The sequence below is a fragment of the Hermetia illucens genome, chromosome 4 (genome assembly GCF_905115235.1).
Source record: "Hermetia illucens chromosome 4, iHerIll2.2.curated.20191125, whole genome shotgun sequence".
NCBI lineage: Eukaryota > Metazoa > Arthropoda > Insecta > Diptera > Stratiomyidae > Hermetia > Hermetia illucens.
The window spans coordinates 15,686,653-15,709,635 of NC_051852.1; the positions used below are offsets into that span (position 1 = coordinate 15,686,653).

The 22,983-nt window shown below is 42.6% G+C and overlaps 1 protein-coding gene across 2 annotated transcripts in view; it reads right to left on the reverse strand.

The window, feature by feature from the left end:
* Window positions 1-6,425: 6,425 nt before the first annotated feature.
* LOC119654371 (autophagy protein 5) overlaps window positions 6,426-22,983 on the reverse strand; it is a 101,295-nt gene continuing 84,737 nt past the window's right edge. For both annotated transcript variants that reach the window (XM_038059723.1, XM_038059724.1), the window contains exon 7: window positions 6,426-6,811. In XM_038059723.1, coding sequence (XP_037915651.1) covers window positions 6,693-6,811 — 119 coding nt within the window. In that variant the 3' untranslated portion in view covers window positions 6,426-6,692. The remainder of the gene's footprint in view (window positions 6,812-22,983) is intronic.

Consider the following 22,983-nt stretch of genomic DNA (forward strand, 5'->3'; position numbering starts at 1 on the left):
GGTCTGCTGCATATGAAGTGCAACACTATCTCTCCCTCTTCCTTATACAAGCTACCAGCAGCGTGGTGCGGGTTAAGACGTATATAACGTATATAAATATATAAGTAAATATTTACATAAAGGTCAAGCAGTAGACTGTAGGATAGACTGATGTGGAGTACAGCTTTTTGGAAGTCAACCTACTCTTCTCAGGGTTGATGTGTGGCTCTACAGAAGCCAAGTCTCTTGTCTACCATGACCGTTATTATTATTAATAAAACGCTATGGATCTAGACTGAGGTGTCGAAAGATTCCTCCCCCAATCCAGGGTTTTATGCGGACTGTGGCCATTGGATTGTTTGCAGTGGGGGATTACTAATTGCATCCAAACGGTGCCTCACTGATACCTACTCGCGTCAGTGAGTAAGCCTGATCTTACAGATCTAAGAGGAGACTATGGCTCGGGAGACCACCTAACCCCTATAGTTGTGAGAATCATACGAGTACACAAACGAACACAAAAACAAGTTAGAATACCAGAAGCTGGGCACTTCGAGTATAAAAATGTTGTGTTCATCTCGTGTGAGAAATTTCACGTTTTCTCATTAGCGTATACCCCCAATTTAAAATATTTCTTGATATACATATCTATTTCCCAACTCCAACTCCGCCGTTCATATGAGTTCCCTCTATTTGATGATGACATCATACAGGTCTTAAAGTGCGATAGAAATAGAGTGCGAATACACGGGAAATACACAATTTTGACGTTCTATGACTTTGTTAGTAACGGTTGGATTTTTGTCAAACTTTCCAAAATGGTATTTGTTATTACTTATGACTGTACTATTTTGTACTTCTAGGATGAAGTTGAGGGGGATTTTTAGGTAAATTTCTAAAACATGGTAATGTACTATTATTAAATTTATTTAAGCAAATATCGAAATAGGATGTATTTTGAGCCCTAGATTTCCTGTGGATTCACTATTGTGCTTTTTCAGATTTTTCAGTTGGATACGTTCTGAGAACGAGACCTGTTACACATTTTGAGCCCTCACTCTCCTATGTTTCACCCAGTATCAAAAATATAATCAGTTTCGGCAAGTACTAATTGAAGGCTTTCATTTGATACCCCAAATTTACACCCCCTTTCACATGTATGGGGAGTCCCGCTTTAAACCTAGTGCAAGATGATGCCATCCGTTGAATGTAAAGGGATTCACAGCCCACATGTTTTTATCAAATTTCGTGACATTGGGTTTGGCTGTTTCCGAGTAAATCGGGTGTGACAGACAGTCATACAGACATCGAATCGATTCTAATAAGGTTTCGTTTTACACAAAACCTTTAAAAAACTAAAAAATCTCCGGACGGTCAGGGGTGAAGGCAGAAGCCACGAAACGCGCCGTTAGCTATGCTAATGCGGTAAAGAGCATTAGTCGGGCCATACTGCCGAAAGTATTTCCAGTACAAATACTCACTCGTGAGGAGGAGGAAATAATTGAAATGGAGATGTGTGAGGGATGGAATAAGGAGCTCGTGTTCCCCGCCATACACTTTGGACCAGGTCTTATAGTGGTAGACTGTGCGACGGAGGACACGGCGGATTGGCTTAGGACTTTAGGCCCTAAACTGAAACCAAGGACACATATGGTGGCGGTCTACCTTCCCAAAGTCACATCGATTGAGGCGGGGAAGCTTCTGTTCCTCCTCATCATTCAAAACGTGAATTTCCGTATGAGGTTGTGGAGAATTTTTAAAGGCAAGGAGGATGGCAAAGGCAAACTCCTCACGATCCGGGGAAACCGATTCTTGGAAGCAATTAAACATGGTAACTGCCTCATCAATTACAGATTGGGTTGTATACATGTGCACGTGCACGAGAGAAATTAAGGAAGGATACTTCGGGTGGTAAGCATACTGAAGTACTAAAAGGGCAGGACTGAGCAGCGAAGTCGACCTGCTACCCACAGAAGAAGAGAAACTGGACGACTTTTGATCTAAGCCTTTTAATACTCAAGTTGGAAGTGCCATGACGGAGGGAGGGGGGGGGAGGTCATGCTCTAACATTGGAGAAGAGTTCCTAAGAGCTCCTAAACTCACTAACGGAGCCGATGGCCAGCACTAGAATAGCCCAGATAAACCTCCACCACGCAAAAGCTGCATCTGCAATGATTGCAACAGCAAGGGTTCCAACGATAACATTGGAATAGGGCTTGGTCAAGAAACCTGGATGTTCGCGATCTGTAAGAAGGAAATATGCAGGGTAATTTGGAAACACGGGGAGGAACTCGAGAGACAGTCGTAGCATTAGGATACTTCCCAGGAGACGACATCGGGATCCAACCGGTGCTAGTTGTTAGACTGGCGAAATTCTGCGAGAAGAAGGCGCAACTATTGGAGGGGGCAGAAGGAGCCTTCTATATCGGATCACAGAATTATCAGATTGAACATTGAAGGGCGACTCGGAAGTAAATATAATAATAAGGAGGAGGAATTCCAGGGCAACTGAATGGGAATCCTACACAAGACACCTGAATGACAATATAATTCACCTACAGATGAACGGTAACATCAGGAGCGAAATAGAGCTAGAAACAGTGGTGGAAGGCCTCAACAGAGTTGTGATTGACGTATATGAGGCCAGCTGCCAGGCTAAGAAACTCAAGTCATTAAGGGACTTGATGGAACAGGAACCTTCCCAGAATGAGAAGCAAGGTGGGAAAACTCTTCAACTGGGCGAAACAAACCGAAGGCTGACAGAGGTATAAAAGGGAACCGACGGCATATAGCAACAATATCAGGGAAGCAAAACGAAAGAGACTCAAGGAATTCTGTGAAAGAATAGAGCACACCATAGAAGCATCCAGGCGATATATAGCTACGGCCAAAGGCAAGGCAATATTTAGCAAGAGCTACTAATAATGAGAAGCAGATGCATCCTGCTTCTTTGGTTTATCGATATAGAAACAATGAGCGCAAATTAATGGATAAGAAGGTGAACCCTGAGTTGTTAGCTCAGGAAATCAAAGAGATTTGATCTCTCGAGAGGTGATTAGTAGAAACATATTATATAAGGTGGAGCAAAAATGATCACTCTATTGGAAAACGTTATAACTTTTGCCTTGCGCGAATTGTCAATTCGGTTTTGACACTTGTGGAGTAAAAAAAAGACAGAATTCAAATCGACAAGACATGAAGCGATTTACTCCGCAAGAAGGTGGTATAATTGTTTCCATTTCGTCGGTTATGTTGGCGCAGCGTGAATTTCGTCGCAGATTTCCTGGCCATCTCATCAAACACTACGGCGTTTGGCCACTCGCCTTGAAGAGACTGGGACAACACGAAATGTTCCCAAGTAGCCGTTCTGCTGAAAATATCGCTACTATTGCCAAAGATATCGAAGAGGAGCCCGAAACATCGACCAGACGACGTGCCATGCATTTGGGCATTAATCGGCGGCCCCTACGCAGAATTTTGGTAAAAGATTTGAAGATGATCCCTTATAAAGTGCAGATAGTGCATCAGCTGTTAACTGTTGATCACCAAACGCGTCTAACCTACGCTCAAGTCATCCTGAATCTCAACGAAGGAGGAGGACTATTTTTCATCGAAAATTATCATGAGCGATGAGGCTCATTTTCATCTTAGCCGCTACTGAATAAACGAAATAACCATTTCTGGGTCACCGAAAATCTATGTATGACCCACGAAGATGCCATTACATCCGCTCAAAATTACTGGTATGCTGTTTACGCTGGAGAACTCACCGGGCCATTTTTCATTGAGAACGCTGAAGGCCAAACGACGACTGCGGAAGGCGCTACAGAGCCATAATTACCGATTTTTTCTTCCTCAATCGGATGAATTGGACTGGAGAATATGTGGTTCCAACTGGGCGGTGCAACGACGCACGCTGCTCGAACCACAACCGATATTCCGAAGGAAGCATTTTTATGGGGTTTTCTGAAGTCGCAGGTTTACGTCAACAAACCTCAAACTCTTGAAGCCCTTTAGCAGAATATTCCCCAGGAATGCAAGAACCTGACGCCCGAAGTTCTGGCAAGAGTGATGAAAAATGCCATAAAACGGACGCGCATGGTCATCTACTCTTGGCTGATATCCTTTTCGCGATTTGATGGAATAAATTCTAATGGATTAAATAAACAAATTTCACAAGCCGAACCAAAGTTTTCCATTAAAAAAAACATTACAGTGGAAGAACATCAGGTGATTAATTTTGGCCCACTTTGTATATAACAATATTTCGGTTCAGTTCATACCAAAATGAAAAGGAAACTTTCTCAACATAGATTGTTTAAAATTTTCCGTCGAAATGGCTACGAAGGGACCTCCACTACGCTCGAACGTGCCCCAGGAGTCGGGGGCTTGTGACCCATCCAAATGTTGCAATTGAGAGGGAAGATTCACGACGGACCATGCTCTTAATAGACAACTCTCCTGCCTCAGATATGAAAGTAGTGCGGCCTTTACCGTTCTCACCCTGCCTTGGCATCGTGTGGCCATAATTAATAATAATTTTCATAAATTCGTTGGGACAGCCGTTCTTCTTTATTTTTTTTGGGTGCTGATTTTTCTGACTTGGTTCCCTGGGGCGATGATCAAAGGGGATCATAAAGCAATGCCGACCTCTAACGTCCAAATATTTCGAGTTTCTAACTCCCTTTTCCTCAGCTTGAAGAAACCTTTTTTCTCTATTAGAGACAGAAATAAGAGACCAAAACAAGTTTATCCAAGCCCGCCGGGCAATGCAACAATAATAATCACAACATACAGCATCTATTTAGTTACAGTACATTAACATGAAGGTCCTGGGAGTTTAATGTGAGTACCTGCTACGTGGTCATACTACCACAGTCCCCTTCGGACACGGATTGTTTTGGAGACCTCAATCAGAGCCCCACCTCGATTGGTGCAGCGGCACTGATTTATAGTGAGGGAGTCTATAAGCTCAGCGCTCATATCAGTGTATACGAGGCCAATCTAACACTTGCTGCAACTAAAGGGTACGGCGCACGAGCTGCTCACCGTAACTCCACGCTTGAACACACAGGGAGCTCTTCCAGCGATATGGCCGCAAACGCCTGAAAATCCCATACCGGAGGCAACCGAGAGTAATCGGCTAAAGAGAGAGGTCTACTCCGATTCCAATAGTTCAGATAAGTGTCAGTAAGGCTTCATAGCAAGAGCCACTTCAGATGGGCCCCATTGCATACTCGTATCTGATCGTCCGCCTCGAGTACGGCACCAACAATAGATGAAGAAATAAATACTTCGCAATTGCCTGAACCGACCCGCTAGGTAAAAATGCATTTGGTAGCACGTCAGCATGGGCGCGAGCATGGCGATGGCACTTATGAGAAAAAAAAGAAGGAAAACTTAATCTGATAAGGTTTTATTACAGAAATTTGAAAAAGAAAAATGAAAATGATCATCTAGAAATGATTATTCAAGGTCGGGATGGAATTTAGAAATTTAAAAAGAGCATAATGTAGGTACTAAAAGGGGCTAGGGGATAGGAAAAGGAAAAATGATGCATTAAGGAAAATGAATCTTTTGTCGACTCGGCGCAGAATAATAGAGAAGTGAAATGATCTACGTGTCACGCAACCACGGATAATAAACATTTCCCAATCATTTTTTGGGTTAGATGGTTTGTATTGCTAATTTATTGTTATTCTGAGGCCGTTGCTTGTCTTTCTTCCTCACTACTTAAGGACATCTTCGAAGCCTTGGTGCGGAGATATACCTGAAAAAGAATTTTTGGGAGAGGATTGGATCTTTAAACAATTTCCCTCTACCTGGCTTTTCTTTTCTGTGATATTTTCTGAAGAAATCAAAAATATTTACAAATTAAGAAATAAATCCTGTTTGAGGCGACGTTAAGTCTATTTATCTTTCATCGATTATGAACTATTACTAATCATTTACTCATGCGTAATCCTCATGTTCCCATTCCAACAAAAATCACCTCCATTGCTTTGATATATACCCATAGTCGTTCGATATAAAAGCGCCATTGTCAGTAAGTAGTAAATTTTTATCAGAAAGTCTTTATCTAATCGGACAATCAGAGGTATAAGCTGGAGTAGAAATATTTTTATTCAAGTTCGATTTGTTAAATGCGAAAAGTAAGATGCAATTTCTTAAAATAGAATCGCGCTAAGTGGATACGTAATGCCTTCCATCTTATCAAAGGTATTGTCCCATTTTATTGGGTTTCAATAGAATATGACGTAAATGGAGCAAATAGCGTTGTATGAGGTGAGGAATGACAAAATTTATTCTATTGAATTTATTTATTTGGTGTTTTTTCGATTAGAAAATAATGACATGCAAAATAAGTTGTTTTCATTTCAACACTCAGCACTTTTAAGAAGAAAAAAAAACCAAAACCACCGAGGCCAAAAATAGAAAAGACAGTGTTAAGGCTTGGAACTGAAATCTTACTTTTTATTCTTACCTTTATAAAGTACAAAATATAGTCACAAATGGTAATGTCGGAATATAAAAAGATCATACGCAACATAGACAAAGAGTAGAATAGTCAATGAACAGTAAAAGGAATACATCATGAAACCAACATTCACATGTTCCACACACGGAAGTAAGTCGATAGTGGTTTTTCATACTTCTTAATTTATAATTTATCAAATAATATTTAAATTCACTTTATCTTATTTAAGATACGATTATATGTTTTCATATATCATACAAAAATGTAGAAAGTTATCTGGGTAACTTAGATGTTCCGACATCCATTGTAAAGGAGTATCCCCATGAATTTTAACGCCATGCGAACGAACGCCAACTGCAAGGAAGAGATAAGATACGTTAAGAGCGGAATAATGTTAATAAATGCATTCAAACTTATCCAAATTTCAAAATGATAAAACATTAGAAGCAGTGAGAACTGGATTGAAGCGGAATAATCGAAATGGCGCTCAGGTGATTGATTAAATTAATCTGAATCGAAGTATTTACTGAGTCACTCAAAGAACTTACGTCGTCTTTCAAATATCTGATAAAAGGCTTCGGTAATTTTGTAGATATTAAGATAATATTAAGATGCAGATATTTCATTTACATTCAATGGAATTCAGATTGCTGTGTTGGCAAGGAATTATAGGAGGGGCGGGATTTTATTCGCTTTTTGGGATTAATTTGACCAAATAATGCATTCTATAGTGTAAAATTACCTTAAATTTGACCGCATGTTGCACATTATTAAATGCATTCCGACGAATTGATCGTGACAGAGGGGAATGATCTGCTGCAACCGTCAACGTTACTGCGCATGTTGTGACAACATGAACTCGAGAAATTCAATTCCAAGTATAGCGGGACCGGCTGATCGAGAGACGGCTGATGGGCAGAGCAGAACAAACGAACAAGGAGAACGTGAGTTTTGGCAACGGAGTCACATTGAACGAGAGGGGTGCTTTTGTTTTCCGCAATTTTCCTTTTCAATCAAGGAGAATTTATCTAAAGACATTGTAGCTCGTCGGATTTTCCATAGTTCCATTGTTTCGTGTAGTTTTCTCTGAATTTTGTGGATTTGATGGCTGAAAATCTGCAAAGTTAGCCAACGAGCGTGGTGAAAGTACAAAATTTTGTCTTTTTCGAGTGGAAAATTTGAATCGCAAAAGGGCCACTTATAGAGGGAAAAATAATCGAATTTGGTTTTGGAGCCAGGAAAAGCTTGAGTTTGGAGTTTGCCGAGAAAATGGGAGACACGAGTTGATATAAATTGTTGGGTGTTAACAAAAATGCGAGGAGTAGCTTGATGATTTTTCTTGGAGTTTGACGTTGATTTTTGCTTGAAAGGAGGACTGTTTGCGGCGATTCGGTTTTTTTTATCACAGAAAAAGTTTTGTGTCGAAAACGCGTACCAAACTAGAAGAGATTCAGGTGAGAACAACAATGTTTAGGTCAATTCTATGCTATTAGAGGGAATTTGGCGCCTTGGGAAATTTGTCTGTCAGGCGCCGTTAAGTCACTCGAAACGAGCCATAGCGACCTAATGATAAATAATTATAATAAGGGTCAGAATTCGCGATCTATGGACATACCAACATATAAAACTTGAAGTATGAAATTATAGAGAAAAAGTCAATTAACGTTAGTTTTTTTCTAAGGATTATAGATTTTTCTTTTATTATTTATATTATGGATATGTAAAATAAGGATATAAGCAAGGTTTTGATGATTTATAGCCTGGTTAAAAACGATAAGGTGTAATCATATTTGAGAGTACCGACAAATGGCTGTTAAAGACAATTCACGTGTTTACCGTGCATTGCCTTCGACTTGCATTCATAGATCCGCTCTTGATCCGACTTTACCCCATTCCGAGGATTAAAAGATCGATCCTTCAAGTTAAGTGGAGTCAGGCCACAGTCTGCCTTACAGACAGCCGCATGCAAGCGACTCGCCTGTTCTTTGCTGTAAAAAAACCGCACAGCGAGCGAACTTGTCGTCAACCACGACCCTGAACTCCGATGTCACGCGGCAGTTTCATCCGCTCCACGGCAGAGTTTGGATGCTGCATACGTTATTTGGACATAGTTGTCCGTATCCGCCGCTGGATGTTTTCCAGATCGATCTTCGTCCACGGCAATATTCCGAATGCATAAGCCAGTGAAGGGATAGCGAATATATTCAATGCATATATATTATCTTCTCTTCCCTGAGAGATGTGATTTCAGTGCTAGCTTTACACGTCGCAGGAATTCGGACAGCAGAGCAGCCTTCAGATCACCAACTCGAGATTGAGTTCCTTGCGAAATTCCTAGGTACTTGTAGAAGTCTGTCTCGGTCATAGCTTCGATGTAGAAGTCACCAATGCTATGTCCGGCATGCGGCTCATGATGACCTTTGTGGATGGCTTGGATTCGACACTTGTCTAATCCAAACTCCATCCGAATATCACGGTTGTACATGTCTACTATTCATAACAGACTCCTGAGGTGGTCTTCAGTACTAGCAAATGTAATCTAAGTACATCAAGTATGTCAGTTTGCACTTAGCACGTAGGCCACACTTTATTGCAAAACCATGCCCTCCAACATCATTCAGTAGCCATGAAAGAGGTTCAATGCCATGCAAAACCAAAGGGGACTTAACGAATTCCCTGGAAGATGCCCCTCCGTATGTGGATGGGCTCTGAGGAATCAGCACCCTCAGATGTACGCACTGATACGGTGGTATGCCACCCTTCCATGACTGTTGCCAAAAACTTTATTAGTTTCAGATCAATGTGATACAAGTTTAGGCCATCGATTAGTTAGGTATTCGAGACGCTACCGAAAGCCTTGGCATAATCGATATAGCAACTAAATAGGTTTCTTTGGCTTTAGTTGTTTGTCCTACAACTACCGAGTCGATAATGAGTTGCTCTTTGCAACCCCTTGACCCAACTCGGCAGCCCTTTTCCTCCTTAAACAGAAAGTTGTTGATCTCGAGGTATGCACTGACCCGTCCACTAATAATGGATGTTATAAATTTGTAAAGGGTAAGCCAGTAACCGGCCTTGTGCCTGCGAGGTCCTGCACCGTGTTCTTCTTAGGGATAAGGTAGGTAATTCCCGATGCCGACCCACGCTCTGGTATAGAAACGTGAATTTTGAATAATGACATACATTCTCCCCTGGCTAATACAGAAGGGTGCAAGCACGTGTCCGCCGAGTGCTCCGATGGAGCTTTAGTATTTGCGGACAGGGTTTCATCCGTGTGAACGACCATACTCTGAGTTTGAGCCCAAACGTAACTCATAAGAATTTCAATGTAACTTTGTGTTGGCCCTGCTACTAAAGGTTCATCCCTAGCGTACCTTAGTGGTAAAGATAATGAAACAAAGGCGTAATTCTACCAACAGCTGCTGGACTGCGAACGAATAATTTTTGGAAGTGGTTTTACTTGGTCCCTGGGTTGAGTGGTCATCATATACATATATATATGTAGATACCAACGTATCCATCCACCTGCATAATATGAACTTATGCAGCAGTCACCACATTGATTAAGGATTCTGCATTAATGTAACAGATATTATCACGACAATTTCGAAAAAGATGCGAGTGGCCTGGGAATAAGACGCAATGAATGACCCATTTTTCTACTTGAACGTTCTCGAAAAATTGGCATAACACCTAATTCTCTCATACTATCATACATAATAGCTCTATCGAGAGCAGTCGATTATGCAAATTTCCTCAACCCTATCCAATGCCCAACTCCAAAGAAAGAAGATGGAAAAGGTGGCCATAACACAAAGCATTAAGTCTTTTTACATAAGACTGCAACATAATACACTCCACGCTTATTCCGCGCACTTAAAAATCAGCAGGATCACCTGTGGTAGAAAGGGCGACATGGCCGACATAGAAGGCTAAGAGGGCTATGGGGCAATAGAGAAACTAAAGGAAGAGTTCATACTCAACTACGTGATCAGCAAATCCAACGAACACTTTATCCAGGAACAACTTTCACTACTCAATAAAGGCTTGAACTTTGCAATAAGAGACCCCACTTGCTCTAAAGAAGACATCGTAATGGATATCGAGGCGGGAATTAAATATACACTACAAGACGAAAAAGGCGGCATTCGAGAAAAAATTCAGCGACTAGACACGCCCAAAACACATGGCCACAAGGGTCAAGATACCGCCCAACCACTACAAAATTTTTAAAGAGTTTATATTTTAAATAATTTATTTAATATTATTTTATTAATTATTTAAATTAATTATTTTTAACCAAATTATTTAATTACACTGAATAAAGAGGAATAACCTCTCTCCTCCTGCTCACCTTCCACTGATATCAAAGAACAATTTTCGCTGTCAAAAAATTGTTTTTGGATGTCATGACTAACGCGGTTCGCACTTTCGTGCATACGACGCACAAGTTGTTCGCTCCGCCACAACCCTCCACCCCCAGCTGAAACCAAAGCGGGGGTTTCAGCGAGTAACCAAACGCAAGACTCCCTCAATTGTGCTGCCGAAAGTCAAAACGGACACATCGCGCCTCTCGCCCTGTCGTGTTTTCTATCTGGAAGAAGGGCTTTAGTCGAGCCAAGGAGACTCATTCGACCGTGCCCCCGACGTTGAGGCTATAATAATGTTAGTTTCGCTCGAGGGCCTTCATAAGGTGGCTGGAGCGGCTTCCGAGGAACATCCGTCCTAACTGGGACTTATGTACAGAATTCGAGGTCCCTGGGCATGTCAGCCACGGTTTTCGCGTGGTTGGCTGTTCGGAGGCCAAGAAGAACGACCAAGAAGGGTCGTCTTGGCCCATTATAGCGGCCTTCAGCATCCTGTCTTTTAAAGCCGAGGAGTGCCCAACTCTCAGAGAAGGGAGGACGCAAACTCATTCTCGACAAAGGGCCTCTGTACAAGATTGTACAGTAATGTCTTCCAACGTTATCGCCTCAGGCCATCGCGTGAACCTATCGATGATTGGGATGCAATCAATACCTAAAACGGTGCGAGTCTCGCAGAGGGCCAATGATGTCGAGGTGGATTTTGTGGAAACACTTGGTAGATCGAGGGAACACTCCTACCTATTTCCTCACATGCTTTGTAGTGTTGTACTTCTAGTATGCGATGCACTGTCTAGGGAAGTTGTAGGGTCAATGAGGGACCTATTATGTATATTCACTAACAATTTGTCACATTATAGGAAATCCGCGCCTAAGATGGGTATGCTGATATCCGCGATAATGAAGCGCCAAGAAAACGTTCGATGATGTGCTAAACTCAAGTCGAGTTTTAACGATTGCGGTATTAAATTGTTATGCCAGGATATGGAAAGAACCAAAAAATATAGCGCCTGTATTGACCAGGTAGTTGCCCGGCTCAAGGGATCTTAGATTGTGAGGCGACGTGGTGCTGCATTTCGAGTAACAGTCGCCAAAACGCCCGGCAAGTGTGATTTGTTTGGTGAGGAATTGCAGGGGCTGGTATTTTTCCTAATTTTTCCAGCAAACCTACGAGCATGCCCCGGTACTTACGGAAGGTCCCGACGGCCTACTAACCGATCGATCATTCCGGGAGGCGGATCTAGACAAACGTAAAGCAGCGACGGCCTCTGCCAACTCAGAGACGGTGGCTCTTAATGCTTCCACCATATGCTGCAGCTGAGCCACTTGACCTCGTGAGATACCCCACCATCGGGCCGCACGTGGACCTCTGAACTTTATCCGCGATGATGGCTAACGTACTTAGAGATCCCGAATCCACACATGCCAAGATGACCTGTGTGCTCTTCGGAACCCTCTGCAGCCATAAAAATTGTAGTAGCTCGGTGCCGACTTTGTCACCACCCAGATCACTCATATCACGCAGTAGTTGGCTTGGCGCACGGTCACCTTGCGTTAGCTTCGCCAGTAAGTCGTTGAATTTACCCGTCTCACTTACTGTGTGCTGGCTCGGGCCCTGCTACTTTGAAGTCTACTCTGAAGTGAGACCCTTGACGAGGCATTCTACCTTCCCTCTTATTGCCAGCGAAATTCGAATGATCTGACATCTACATCAATAATGATTGTTTCGGCAGGAACATCAAGCTGGCTTATGTAAAGCAGCCACTAGGCTTACATAAGCCAGCTTGATAGTTGTTGCCATTTAGTGCTGATAATGCAGTCTGACTGTTGCAGCAAATTGGAATGATTCGATTCGCCTTCTATGACTAAACCATCGGTGAAGATTATTCAGCCTGCAGACCCTAAATACTCGTGGCAATTTGTTGACCATTCATCTCTTTTGGTGATTACGATAAAGTATATCCTCACAACCAACCATACAATCATCAGACACCACCAACTGCATAACAGTACGATTGGTTGCTTCGCCAGGTGCTAAGCTAAGCCTGCTAAGCCTACATGCATCGTTGGCTGCGATATTTAGCTATATTTACCTACAAGTAAAACAGAAGGACCCAGTGAAGCAACAGAGATTGCTTCAAACCACTTAGTGCGAAGGCGAATAGTAAGCCGTGGCGAAGGGCCTAGAAAGTTTATATATTTTCAAGGATCACATGTCCTTGTTTCCTCGTGAAGATTGTTTAGGGGCTATTCTTCCAGGAGGTAAGACCCGGCAGCTGCGTTTAAAAACCTTAGACCGCAATAACGAAGAAAACATTGCTTGAGAGGAGGAGGAACTCCCACATGATGATCGATCTCCTACGAACACGTTCGCACTTTTCGGCAGCTATCTCAGAGAGACAAATCTCTGGTATGTATGATATAACACAACAATGGACCGTGGGCTTCCCTGACGACATAATCATGATTGTGGTTTCAAAATATTTCGCGAACGTCACCTTCATACTGCATGAAATACCCAAAAACGGTCCCCGATGCCGCCACTGGTGGAATGATGCCCGATGAAGTGACACGTACCTATGATCGGCTCAATTCCGCTGACCGCCCTACAAGGAACGTCGAAAGGAAAGAATCGCTGAGGAAGTAGCAGCAAAAATGAGTGCAGTTGCAAAAATATTGCTGTACCTGTAGACTGATTCCCAACATCAAGATTTCGGGAAAAACAAGACATGGAGAGACTAACTATAATCCCATCCAATTTGTGACGGAGGATAGAGGATTTTCAATATAGACCTACGCACAGTTCTGAACTTCCCAGTTGCGACATTTCTCCGAAAAAAAAACGAGGGAGCACACATTCCTTATCCTATATTTGCATATAGAAGAAGAGAAAGTCTAGAGGGAACAGTGGACAGGGTAGACTACCCAAAAACTGGCTGAAGTAATGTTTGTGGTATTTGGAAAACTGAAATGCAGTCAACCACTTGACAGGACACAGTTCACATAGACTGGGGCAAGCAATGAAGGGGTAGTTACGAGAGCAATCAACCCGCAATTGGAGGGATAGTTTGTGGTAATTCCGCACGGCAAAAGGCAAAAATCAGAAGATGGTTTTAGAGGGTGCACATATCACCCACTGATAAGAAATATATCAGTGTTTCTTGGATATTTCCATTTCCAGAAATACAAAAAACTGATAGCCAGATAGACGAACGGGCAGACAATCAGTAATTTTAATAAAGTTACCTTTGTCAGTGGTAAGAGAAGAAGAAATATCTGTAAAAAAACATAAGTACTTCACCAATATATTCTTCTTTTTCTTTAGGCTTTGTCCCGTTCACAAGGGGGGTCGACTCGTCGTGATCGGTTTCGCCATTTAGCTCTATCGAATGCCTGATATGGGTGAAATTTTGAGACTTTTAAATCCCCATCCAGCGTATCAAGCCACCGTTGTTTCGGCCTGCCTTTTGGACGTTAACCATCGACTTCGATGTTCAGACCAATCTCGGCAAGTGAATTCTCGTTACCGACTCGTTACTCGTTATACGTGACCATACCATCGAAGACGCTTCTCTCGTAATTTTTCCATGATCGGTGCAATCCCATAACGATCGCGGATATCCTCATTTCGGATGTGATCGAACCATATCACGCCACCAGTAGAACGCAACATCTTCGTCTCCATTACCGCAAAACGTCGTTCATTGTATTTTATAGTCGGCCAACACTCAGAACCATAGAGAGCGACAAGAAGGACGACACCAATATCTAATATTGAATACTGTCAATCAACTTTGGCACTTATCTGCACAATTGATAACTATCAAGCAGCACTGGTAAAGCTACCTTCCCTTCAAATTAACGATAATGTAAAATACCATCCCCAATTTACTACAGAAAGGATTTCAGCATCTGATCGCTCTGAAAAGCTAATAGTTATGTAGAGGATACCGTCCGCTCGTTACATTTTTAGGCACTGACGACTGAATAATTTGGTATTTTTGGGACCCCCTAGGGTAAACCACTCTTCTGAATGCTCAGGCATATGTACATACAAAGTTCTCAAAATATTTCAAGTCAATTAGCGAAAAATTTCCATCCATTGAAGAATTTACTGAAGTTTAAACTGGGTCGACAGGACCGCCTACTATATTTCGCAAAGTGCTCGGCTAATCTGAACACACTCTGCTCTATCCTTAATGCTTCGAAGTATGCTCAATTTAGATACATTTCTACCTACTCGTAGATTAATCATTTTGGTCGTCTTAGGGCATTCTTCCAACAATACAAAAATAAACGTGCGAATTATCTTTGTCGCAATCTTTCAAGTGACAACCAACTGAGTGAATGACACGCCTTGGCTACAATCACTAATTCATTTCTAGATTTCTAGATTTTGGTGCGTGAGTCACAGAACTAGTGCCAACCCGTTTAGCACTGTCCAACATTTTCACTTGCGTACCTTTGTAATACTCCAACAAAGAAAACATCGGCAATTAAAATGTTTGAAAAACTTTAAACTAAATCGTTATGGCACATAGGCGGATCGTTAAAAATAGATACGTGGCAAAAATCAAAGCGCGTTCCTTCAAGATAAACAGAAAAAGGAAGTCATGTCAACAGAAATCAGAAGACATCTCGGTCACCATTGGATTTGTATGAATGCGACAGTTTCAAAGTATCACATCCGAGGGAAGAGCAAAATAGAAATGAAAAGATAAAAATCCAAGAAAGACAGAAGAAAAAAATTAAAGTGATCCATAACAAAGAAGACAATCAACTGGCATCTCTGAACGGATCAATTATTTTTCAAAGATACCCAATTCTAAGAAAAAGATAATTAGAGATGAACGAGCTCCAAGATATGATGTTCGATGGACGCAAGTTGACTCTGTGGCTGTTGCCAGAATGTCTACCGTGGTTTGTTCATTGTACAGGGCGCCCAACCTTTTCAGTTGTGAGGAAAGACTGGATATCATTGCAAAAATTTAAATGTGGATGCAAAGAATAAATTGCTAAGGTATTGTCCAGTAATATTAGATGGATAAGGGCGAATAGATATCCTCGTTACAGGAGCCAATGAAGGCCTCGAGTGTTTGAAAAGAATCCACTAAGATCAACATAGTTGACTGGGGAGACCAAAGCTGATTTAGTGTTCACCACTGAGCAGTACCGAAACAAGGACCCTACTTCATGGCACCTTGACACATCAGGTACTGCTGCCATCTGAGTTCGGGATGGCATCAACCTTAGGATTCTTACTTAAGGCTGAGGAGACCGCTTTGTCTGGATTCGGTGATTAGGGGTAACACTTTTCAAAGTCTATCTAACACCGAATGAAACTATGCCAGACTTTCGGCGCAGCAAGCCTGCTCTAGAGGACGTTATTTTGAGAGTGGCGGATTCTGGTCGGGGGTGACTTCAATGCCAGGGCACTTGAATGGGGCATGCCTCACCCAGACTCCAGAGAGAAACAAATTCTCGAAATGGCGGTGAGGGAAGCATTCCAGACGTAACCTTGGCGTCAGAGACACCGGTGTCGTCCGTGGACGGGTGGCGAGTTCTGAAAGACTTCTCAGCAAGCGACCATCAATACATTCTTTTCGAAGTGGTTGTCACAAACTCTTTTTGTGCATAGAATGTGGCGAAGGGGAACACCGGGAGGCTTGTCGGAAGTCTTGGAATAGGTGAAGCCACGTTGCAGGGTACTCCTGGCGGTGGTGGCCCTGCAGCTGACATTGTCGTAAATTCAGTTATGAACCCGATAACGACGGCCTGCGGAGCTTCCATACTCAGGAGGACATCGAGACGTGGCAAGCTTCTTATGTATTGGCGGACGGCGGAAATTGCAGAGCTCCGGAAGAAATGTCGCAGACTTCGCCGCCTAACACAACGTCTAAACGACCGGGAGGAGGCATGTACCATAATCACACAGATCAGTCAAAAGGAGACTATTCCCTGCGCACCCCGTACGGGATGATGACGTCGGCGCGGAAAATGCCAAGGACTATCCACTTTTTTCTACAAAAGAATTGGAACAGGCAGTTCTCCCTATGAAAAACGAGAAAGCGTCAGGATCCAATGGTATTCCAGCAGAAGTATACAAACTGGCGTTTCAACATCGGCCAGACCTACTCCCGTCTCGTTGGATGACGGCGAGGGTTGCGTTGATCAGCAAAAGTAAAGGGGATCCTGAGTTGCGGTCTTCATACCGCCCGATTTATATGCGTGAAACTGCTGGAAAAGTGCTCGAAAACCCATCAGAAGTAGACTCCCTGAAGAGATACGCGCTGCCAGAGGCTCATCCCCACGGCAATTCGGTTTTAGAGCAGGAAAATTCATAGTTGATGTTGTTCGTCGAGCAGAGAAACATAGCCGCTTGACGCTAGAAAAGCCTTTAATTTCGTAAGGCATTCTAGGCAGAGGAAACGCTCCCTGCTCCATGAAACGCTAGAGGGTTAGAGGATGGTGGAGGTCACGTCGGGGGTAGCACAGGGATCCATCCTAGGAACGGTCCGCTTGAACCCTTCCTATGATAGTCTACTTAAACTCAACATGGCAGAAGAGTCGCCCCTGGTCGGTTGAGCAGATGATGTCGCGGCGCTTGTTGCTGGACGCATTGTCAAACAGACACAAAACAAACTTGGCAAATTGATGCGACGGATAAGCGGATGGATAACTGCTCACGGTTTCTACCTTGCACTGAAAAAACACGGAGTATTAGTCCAGACTAAAAATGTAATTCCGAGCCTGCATCCTATATCGTTCGGCGAGTTGATAACCGAGTCAAAATCAATGGTAAATTACCTTGGACTGACTCTTGGCTAAAAGATGAGCTTTTCTGAGCAAATCAAAACAGCAGTACACAAGGCTGCAGCTTTCTTGCTAAGGAGCGTAAAGCCATATATTGGGTTGGGGAAAAAGAAATGTCGTATTTGTGATCGAATTTTGACGCTTTATTTAAAATACTTAGAATTATCCGATTTAAGTCAAATATGCGCCGTTTTGTTCGCAAACTTGTTGCCATTTAGAAGGCAACTTCATTATCCCCCTCTTATAAACCCCCCTCCTTATTTGCAAAAAACTCAGACAGCCAGTTTTCGCAAGCCTATTTTGAGCCCAACTTAGTAGCACCAAGAGCGTTTTGCATGGACGAGAAGAGATGGTAATCACTTGGTGCCAGGTCCAGACTATACGGTGGGTGCGATAGGACATCCCATCCGAGCTCTTGTAGCTTCTGGCGGGTCATCAAAGACGTGTGAGGCCGAGCGTTGTCCTGGTGGAACAGAAAACCATCCCTAGTGACCAATTCTGACCGCTTCTGGTCAATCGCCTGCTTCAAACGGTCGAGTTGCTCACAGTAGAGGACTGAATTGAGGGTCTGGCCATAGTTGAGCAGCTCATAGTGGATGATTCCCTTCCAATCTCACCAAACACACAGCAAAACCTTCCTGGCCGTCAATCCGAATTTGGCGATGGTTTGGGCCGGATCGCCGCGCTTCGATCACGATCTTTTTCGCTTGAGATTTTCGTACGTGATCCACTTTTCATCACCAAGAGATTTTCTCGTGTCAAGAGATTTTCTTGCGTCAACTCGTGTGGGACCTAATCATCCAGCTTTTTTTGGAATCCAATTTTCTGCAAATGGTTCCAAGCGGTTTTCTGGTCCATACCCAGTTCCTGGCCAATCGAGCGAATGCTCACACGCCCGTCTACTTGGATGATTTCGATGATTTTATCGGTTTCTACGACGATTGGCCTGCCAGTACGGGGTGTATCTTCAACATCCACTACACCAGAACGAAATCAATCGAACCAACGCTGTACTGTGCGAATCGTTACAGTATCGGACCGATAAACTTTTTTTGGCCGCCTTCGTTGCATTTTTACCTCTTAGGTAGTAAAAAGGTAAAATATAACAAATTTCTTGCTTGTGGAGTCCATCTTTGACGCGCTATAACTTGAGACTGAAACGTACGATCATAACACTGTCAAAGAGACACCTGTACTCCAGATTGTCATCTTCAAATCGCCGTATAGTATGACCCGATGCGATAAGTATAACACAAGATTTTTTAAGTGTCGCCATCTATTGACAAAATACGATATTTGTTTTTCCCCAACCCAATATTATACAAGCGCAAGGGAGAAGAGCCAAGGCAGGTGGTTGTTCGTGAAGAACGGCAAGGCACCCTAGATGAGTGGCAACTCTCTTGGCAAAATGAACCTAGAGGCAGATGGACTTAGCAATTTAAGTGCGTGGCTAAATCGGAACCGTGGTGAGACTGACTATTTCCTCACTCAGTTCTTAAGTAGGCATGGAGGTTTTCAGTCTCCGAATTGTGTGTTTTGCAATGGAGTTTTGGAGTTTCTTATGGAAGGTGGGATGGGATTCGTCAACAGCTCTATTTAGACACATGTCTCTTCAGACAACATTATCGAAGAGATGCTGGGGAACGCAGACAAGTGGAGCCGTGTTGCCCATTAGCCATCCTTCTCGTTGCAAAGAAGCTAGAGCTCGACTGGTGGAGGTCAAGAAGGAGACTTTACTTGCAATGGAAAAGGGACTACAGGCTTGCCTGTTAGAACCTTCTCCTCTGCCTGTACCAGGGAAAAGGAACGAAAAGGAAGCGGGTGATTTGGATACAACTGGTCTAACGCCGATATGTGGAAACAGATCCATGCAGCCCGGACACCGTGAACTTGGAAGGGCTCCCAGCCGACGACAATGGAAGGCACTGCGAAAGAATGCGAAGTTTCTTGGAAATGAGGATATGGACGTTGCTACACCACCAAGTGTGGCGATATCCAGAGAAATCAGACGCAAGAAAACGGAAGTTTCGGCAGAAAGTGAGGACAAGCTGGTAACCCTGGCGAGAGCGGTGGTTTTGATATTGGACTGTACTTATGGCTACAAACATAAAGATTTATATGCCAAAGCTTCTTCCTATCTACTGGCGGCAAGGCTGGCAAAGTTGCAGGACTGTCCTTATATATTTTGGTTTCAAGAGCCATGGGTTCGTTTTAATAGAATCTGTAGTATTGGATCAGTCATGGGGACTAGGATCTTCCTCGATGAAAGATCTTCGAGACCGAAGGCCTGTCTCTGATGTTAAAATTGTTAGAGGCAACCATGCTGAGACAATTCTGTTCCCAGGACCTTGTTGCGGTCAATTTACAGTACCACGCGAATGGTAAGAGAAGAAACGTCATAGTTGCCTCTGCTTACTTACGCTATGATTTTTTATGTCCTCCGCCGACGGAAGAACTAAGGAATCTGGTAGTGTATGCAGAATCATGTGGCCTTGAACTTTTACTGCGTTGTGATGCGAACGCTCAACATACTCGTTGGGGCAGTAGCAAATGCAATCTTAGAGGAGAGAAGCTGTTTGATTTTATCACTTCAACTGGTCTGATGACGTAGGGTGCGCACCTACGTTCGTGGGGCTAAGAAGAAGTGAAGTAGTTGACCTAACAATCAAAGTTGTCAGAGTTGATTAGAAACTGACGAGTGCTAGATGAAATTTCACTCTCTGATCACCGTTACTTAGAATTTACTCAGACTATTGCCGGCGAGCAGCCTGCAATATAAATACGGAATCCTGGAAAAACAGATTGAACAAAGTTGAATGAACTTCTTGGCGACAAGGTTGAGTTCCCTAGGCTACTAACGTCCCTTTGGCGATAGAAGATTAATTGAAAACTCTGAATCGCATACTTTTAGAGAGTTTTGAAGAGGCTTGTCCTATTTCCCGAGGCCAACGTGGGAAAACGGTTCCATGGTGGAACTGAGAACTCAAAAGACTCAGGAAATCAACCAGACAACTTCAAAATCGTGCTTGCAAGCAATAAAAATGAAGACTTTTTACGCTTCCGGAACTCACAGGGGGAATATAAGAGACTCGTAAAATCTTCGAAGCGGGACTCTTTTAGAGCATACTGTGAGAAACTGGAAGGTGAAAGGGAGACTTCCAGACTGTGCAGAGTCCTTAATAAGGATGAGTCGCCAAGTTAGACTCTTTTTGAAAACCGGATGATACTTTCACGAATTCCAGAGTTGAGTCCATACAGACTGTCTTGGAGGTATACCACCCGGGAGAATAGGTCTTAGAAGTGGGCGGTTTCCTCAAACCCTTCAACATGAAGGTGTTGCACGGGGAATTGGGACACTGCGAGAGCGGTTGTTACCAATGAAAAGGCGAGAGCTGCTATACTATCATTTGAACACTCCAAAGTGCCTGGCATCGATGGCATCTACCAAGCGATACTAAAGGAGGGTATAGAGCACTTAAGGGGGTCATCCCGTGTGAAGGCCGTTTTTTTTGCCTTTTTTTGAAAAATTATTGTGAAGGACTGGATAAAGATAGAAGCGTGATTTTTTCACCATATGTTTATTGATATCTCTAGTATATGAAATATAAATTTTTCAGCTTGATTTTGTAGCTAATTTTCGGAATAGGTGTTAATTTATGCACCCATCTCCAAAAAAAGGTGTTTTTCTGCTGCCACGCTGGAGGGCGCTGTGTTCATCTGAGGGAAAAAAACTAAACGGCATTTTTATGTGGACAATATTCCACGGTCCGCAAACTAGGATAATTAGAAAATATTAAAAGGTAAATTTTTGGTGGGCTTTTAAACTTAATTTTTTGGATTTTGGTGTTTTTTTACGGCTTTTTTTATGAATAAAAAAAAAACTACTCGTCCGATTGCAATTATCCTAGTTTGCGGACCGTAGAAATATGTACTAAAGAAGCCGTGAAAATTTCAAATAATTTGGTTGGATAGATTTTGAGCTATGGTGGCAGCCGATTTTGAAGATGCAGTTTCGAGAAAAACGCATTTGAAAATTTAAATGTGATTATCAATAGTAAAATTTTAGCTCACCATTAATCTGCTATACCTGGTCCATAGAGAGCACCCTCCGTTTCTTCAAAAAAGTCTTGTAAGGCCGATTGTTGCTCCCTGGTGTCAATTGTGGCTCTTTTAGCGAGGTCAGTCGATCGTCGTTCGGACCGCCAAATTCGCGCTTCATTACGGCGGTCGGCATAAACCTGACATATGTGAGCAACTTGACATCCGATTGTCACTAGGATTTTGAGAATGCCATTGAATCCTTCATTGAAAATAATTACAGCCAGAAAAGTGGCTATTTCTACGACCTTGGCCCCAGAATGAATGTGTTTAGGAGCGAAAGTTCAGATCAATGCATTTAACGACTCATTGTTATTCTGGGTCTCTGCTCCTAAACATCTGTTCAAGAGATCATCTCGTGACAAATCTTCGTAGATTGGTATGATGACTGTTTGAACTTCTTCAATCAAAGGTGCCTTCTCGTGGTGAAAACTATCCAGTTCTCCTTTAGCTTCCGCTTTACGCCATTTGCACCAACTGTCCTCGCCTGCTGGACAATTTTGATGCTGAGGATTTTCGTCCGTAGAACATTTATGGAAAAAGTTTCCCAAATTTCTTGCTTCATTCCTTCTATCGAATTTGCGTGTCGATGAATAGCCAGCCCAGAAAATATAGTGAGGTCCTTATCAGTAAGTTTTCTAGCCCCTTTTCCACCAATGCCTTTGTGATTCTTCTTTGCATTTCTAAGCCACGTTCCCATTCTTTTCTCGACATGTCCTACGTATTCCTTTTTTACTACTACGTATATTTTATTATTTGCAGAAATTTGCAGAACCACCGGAGAAAACTCCAGCAAAATCCAATATACAATATACAAAACTTGTCGCAATTGGAACATCCATGTTCATGCTTCCTAAAAGTTTCTTTGCTGATGTTGATGCGAAGTCCTTTTTCTTCTCTGATAACTATCGATTCCCATGAAATACTCGTTTTTTAGTGCGAGCATGACGTTGAACGTTAAAGCGATCTCCCTTCGTACGATCCATTTAAAGAAATCACTGAACACAAAAACAGCACAATACTTACAACAAAATATAACTGAGTATAACTTGAACGCCTTTCAGTGCTCACTCTAGACTGGATTATCCTTTTTATTCCAAACAGCAAATAAGTTTAGACAATTGATTGGTTTTTCATCTTTTTATATTCATACCTGTGTTCAAATTTATAAAGCTCAGGTAAAAAACTAACAGGTAAAAAAAGATTCGATGCTCTTTCTCATCGAGTACTCTAGCCGCGGCTGCAAACTCC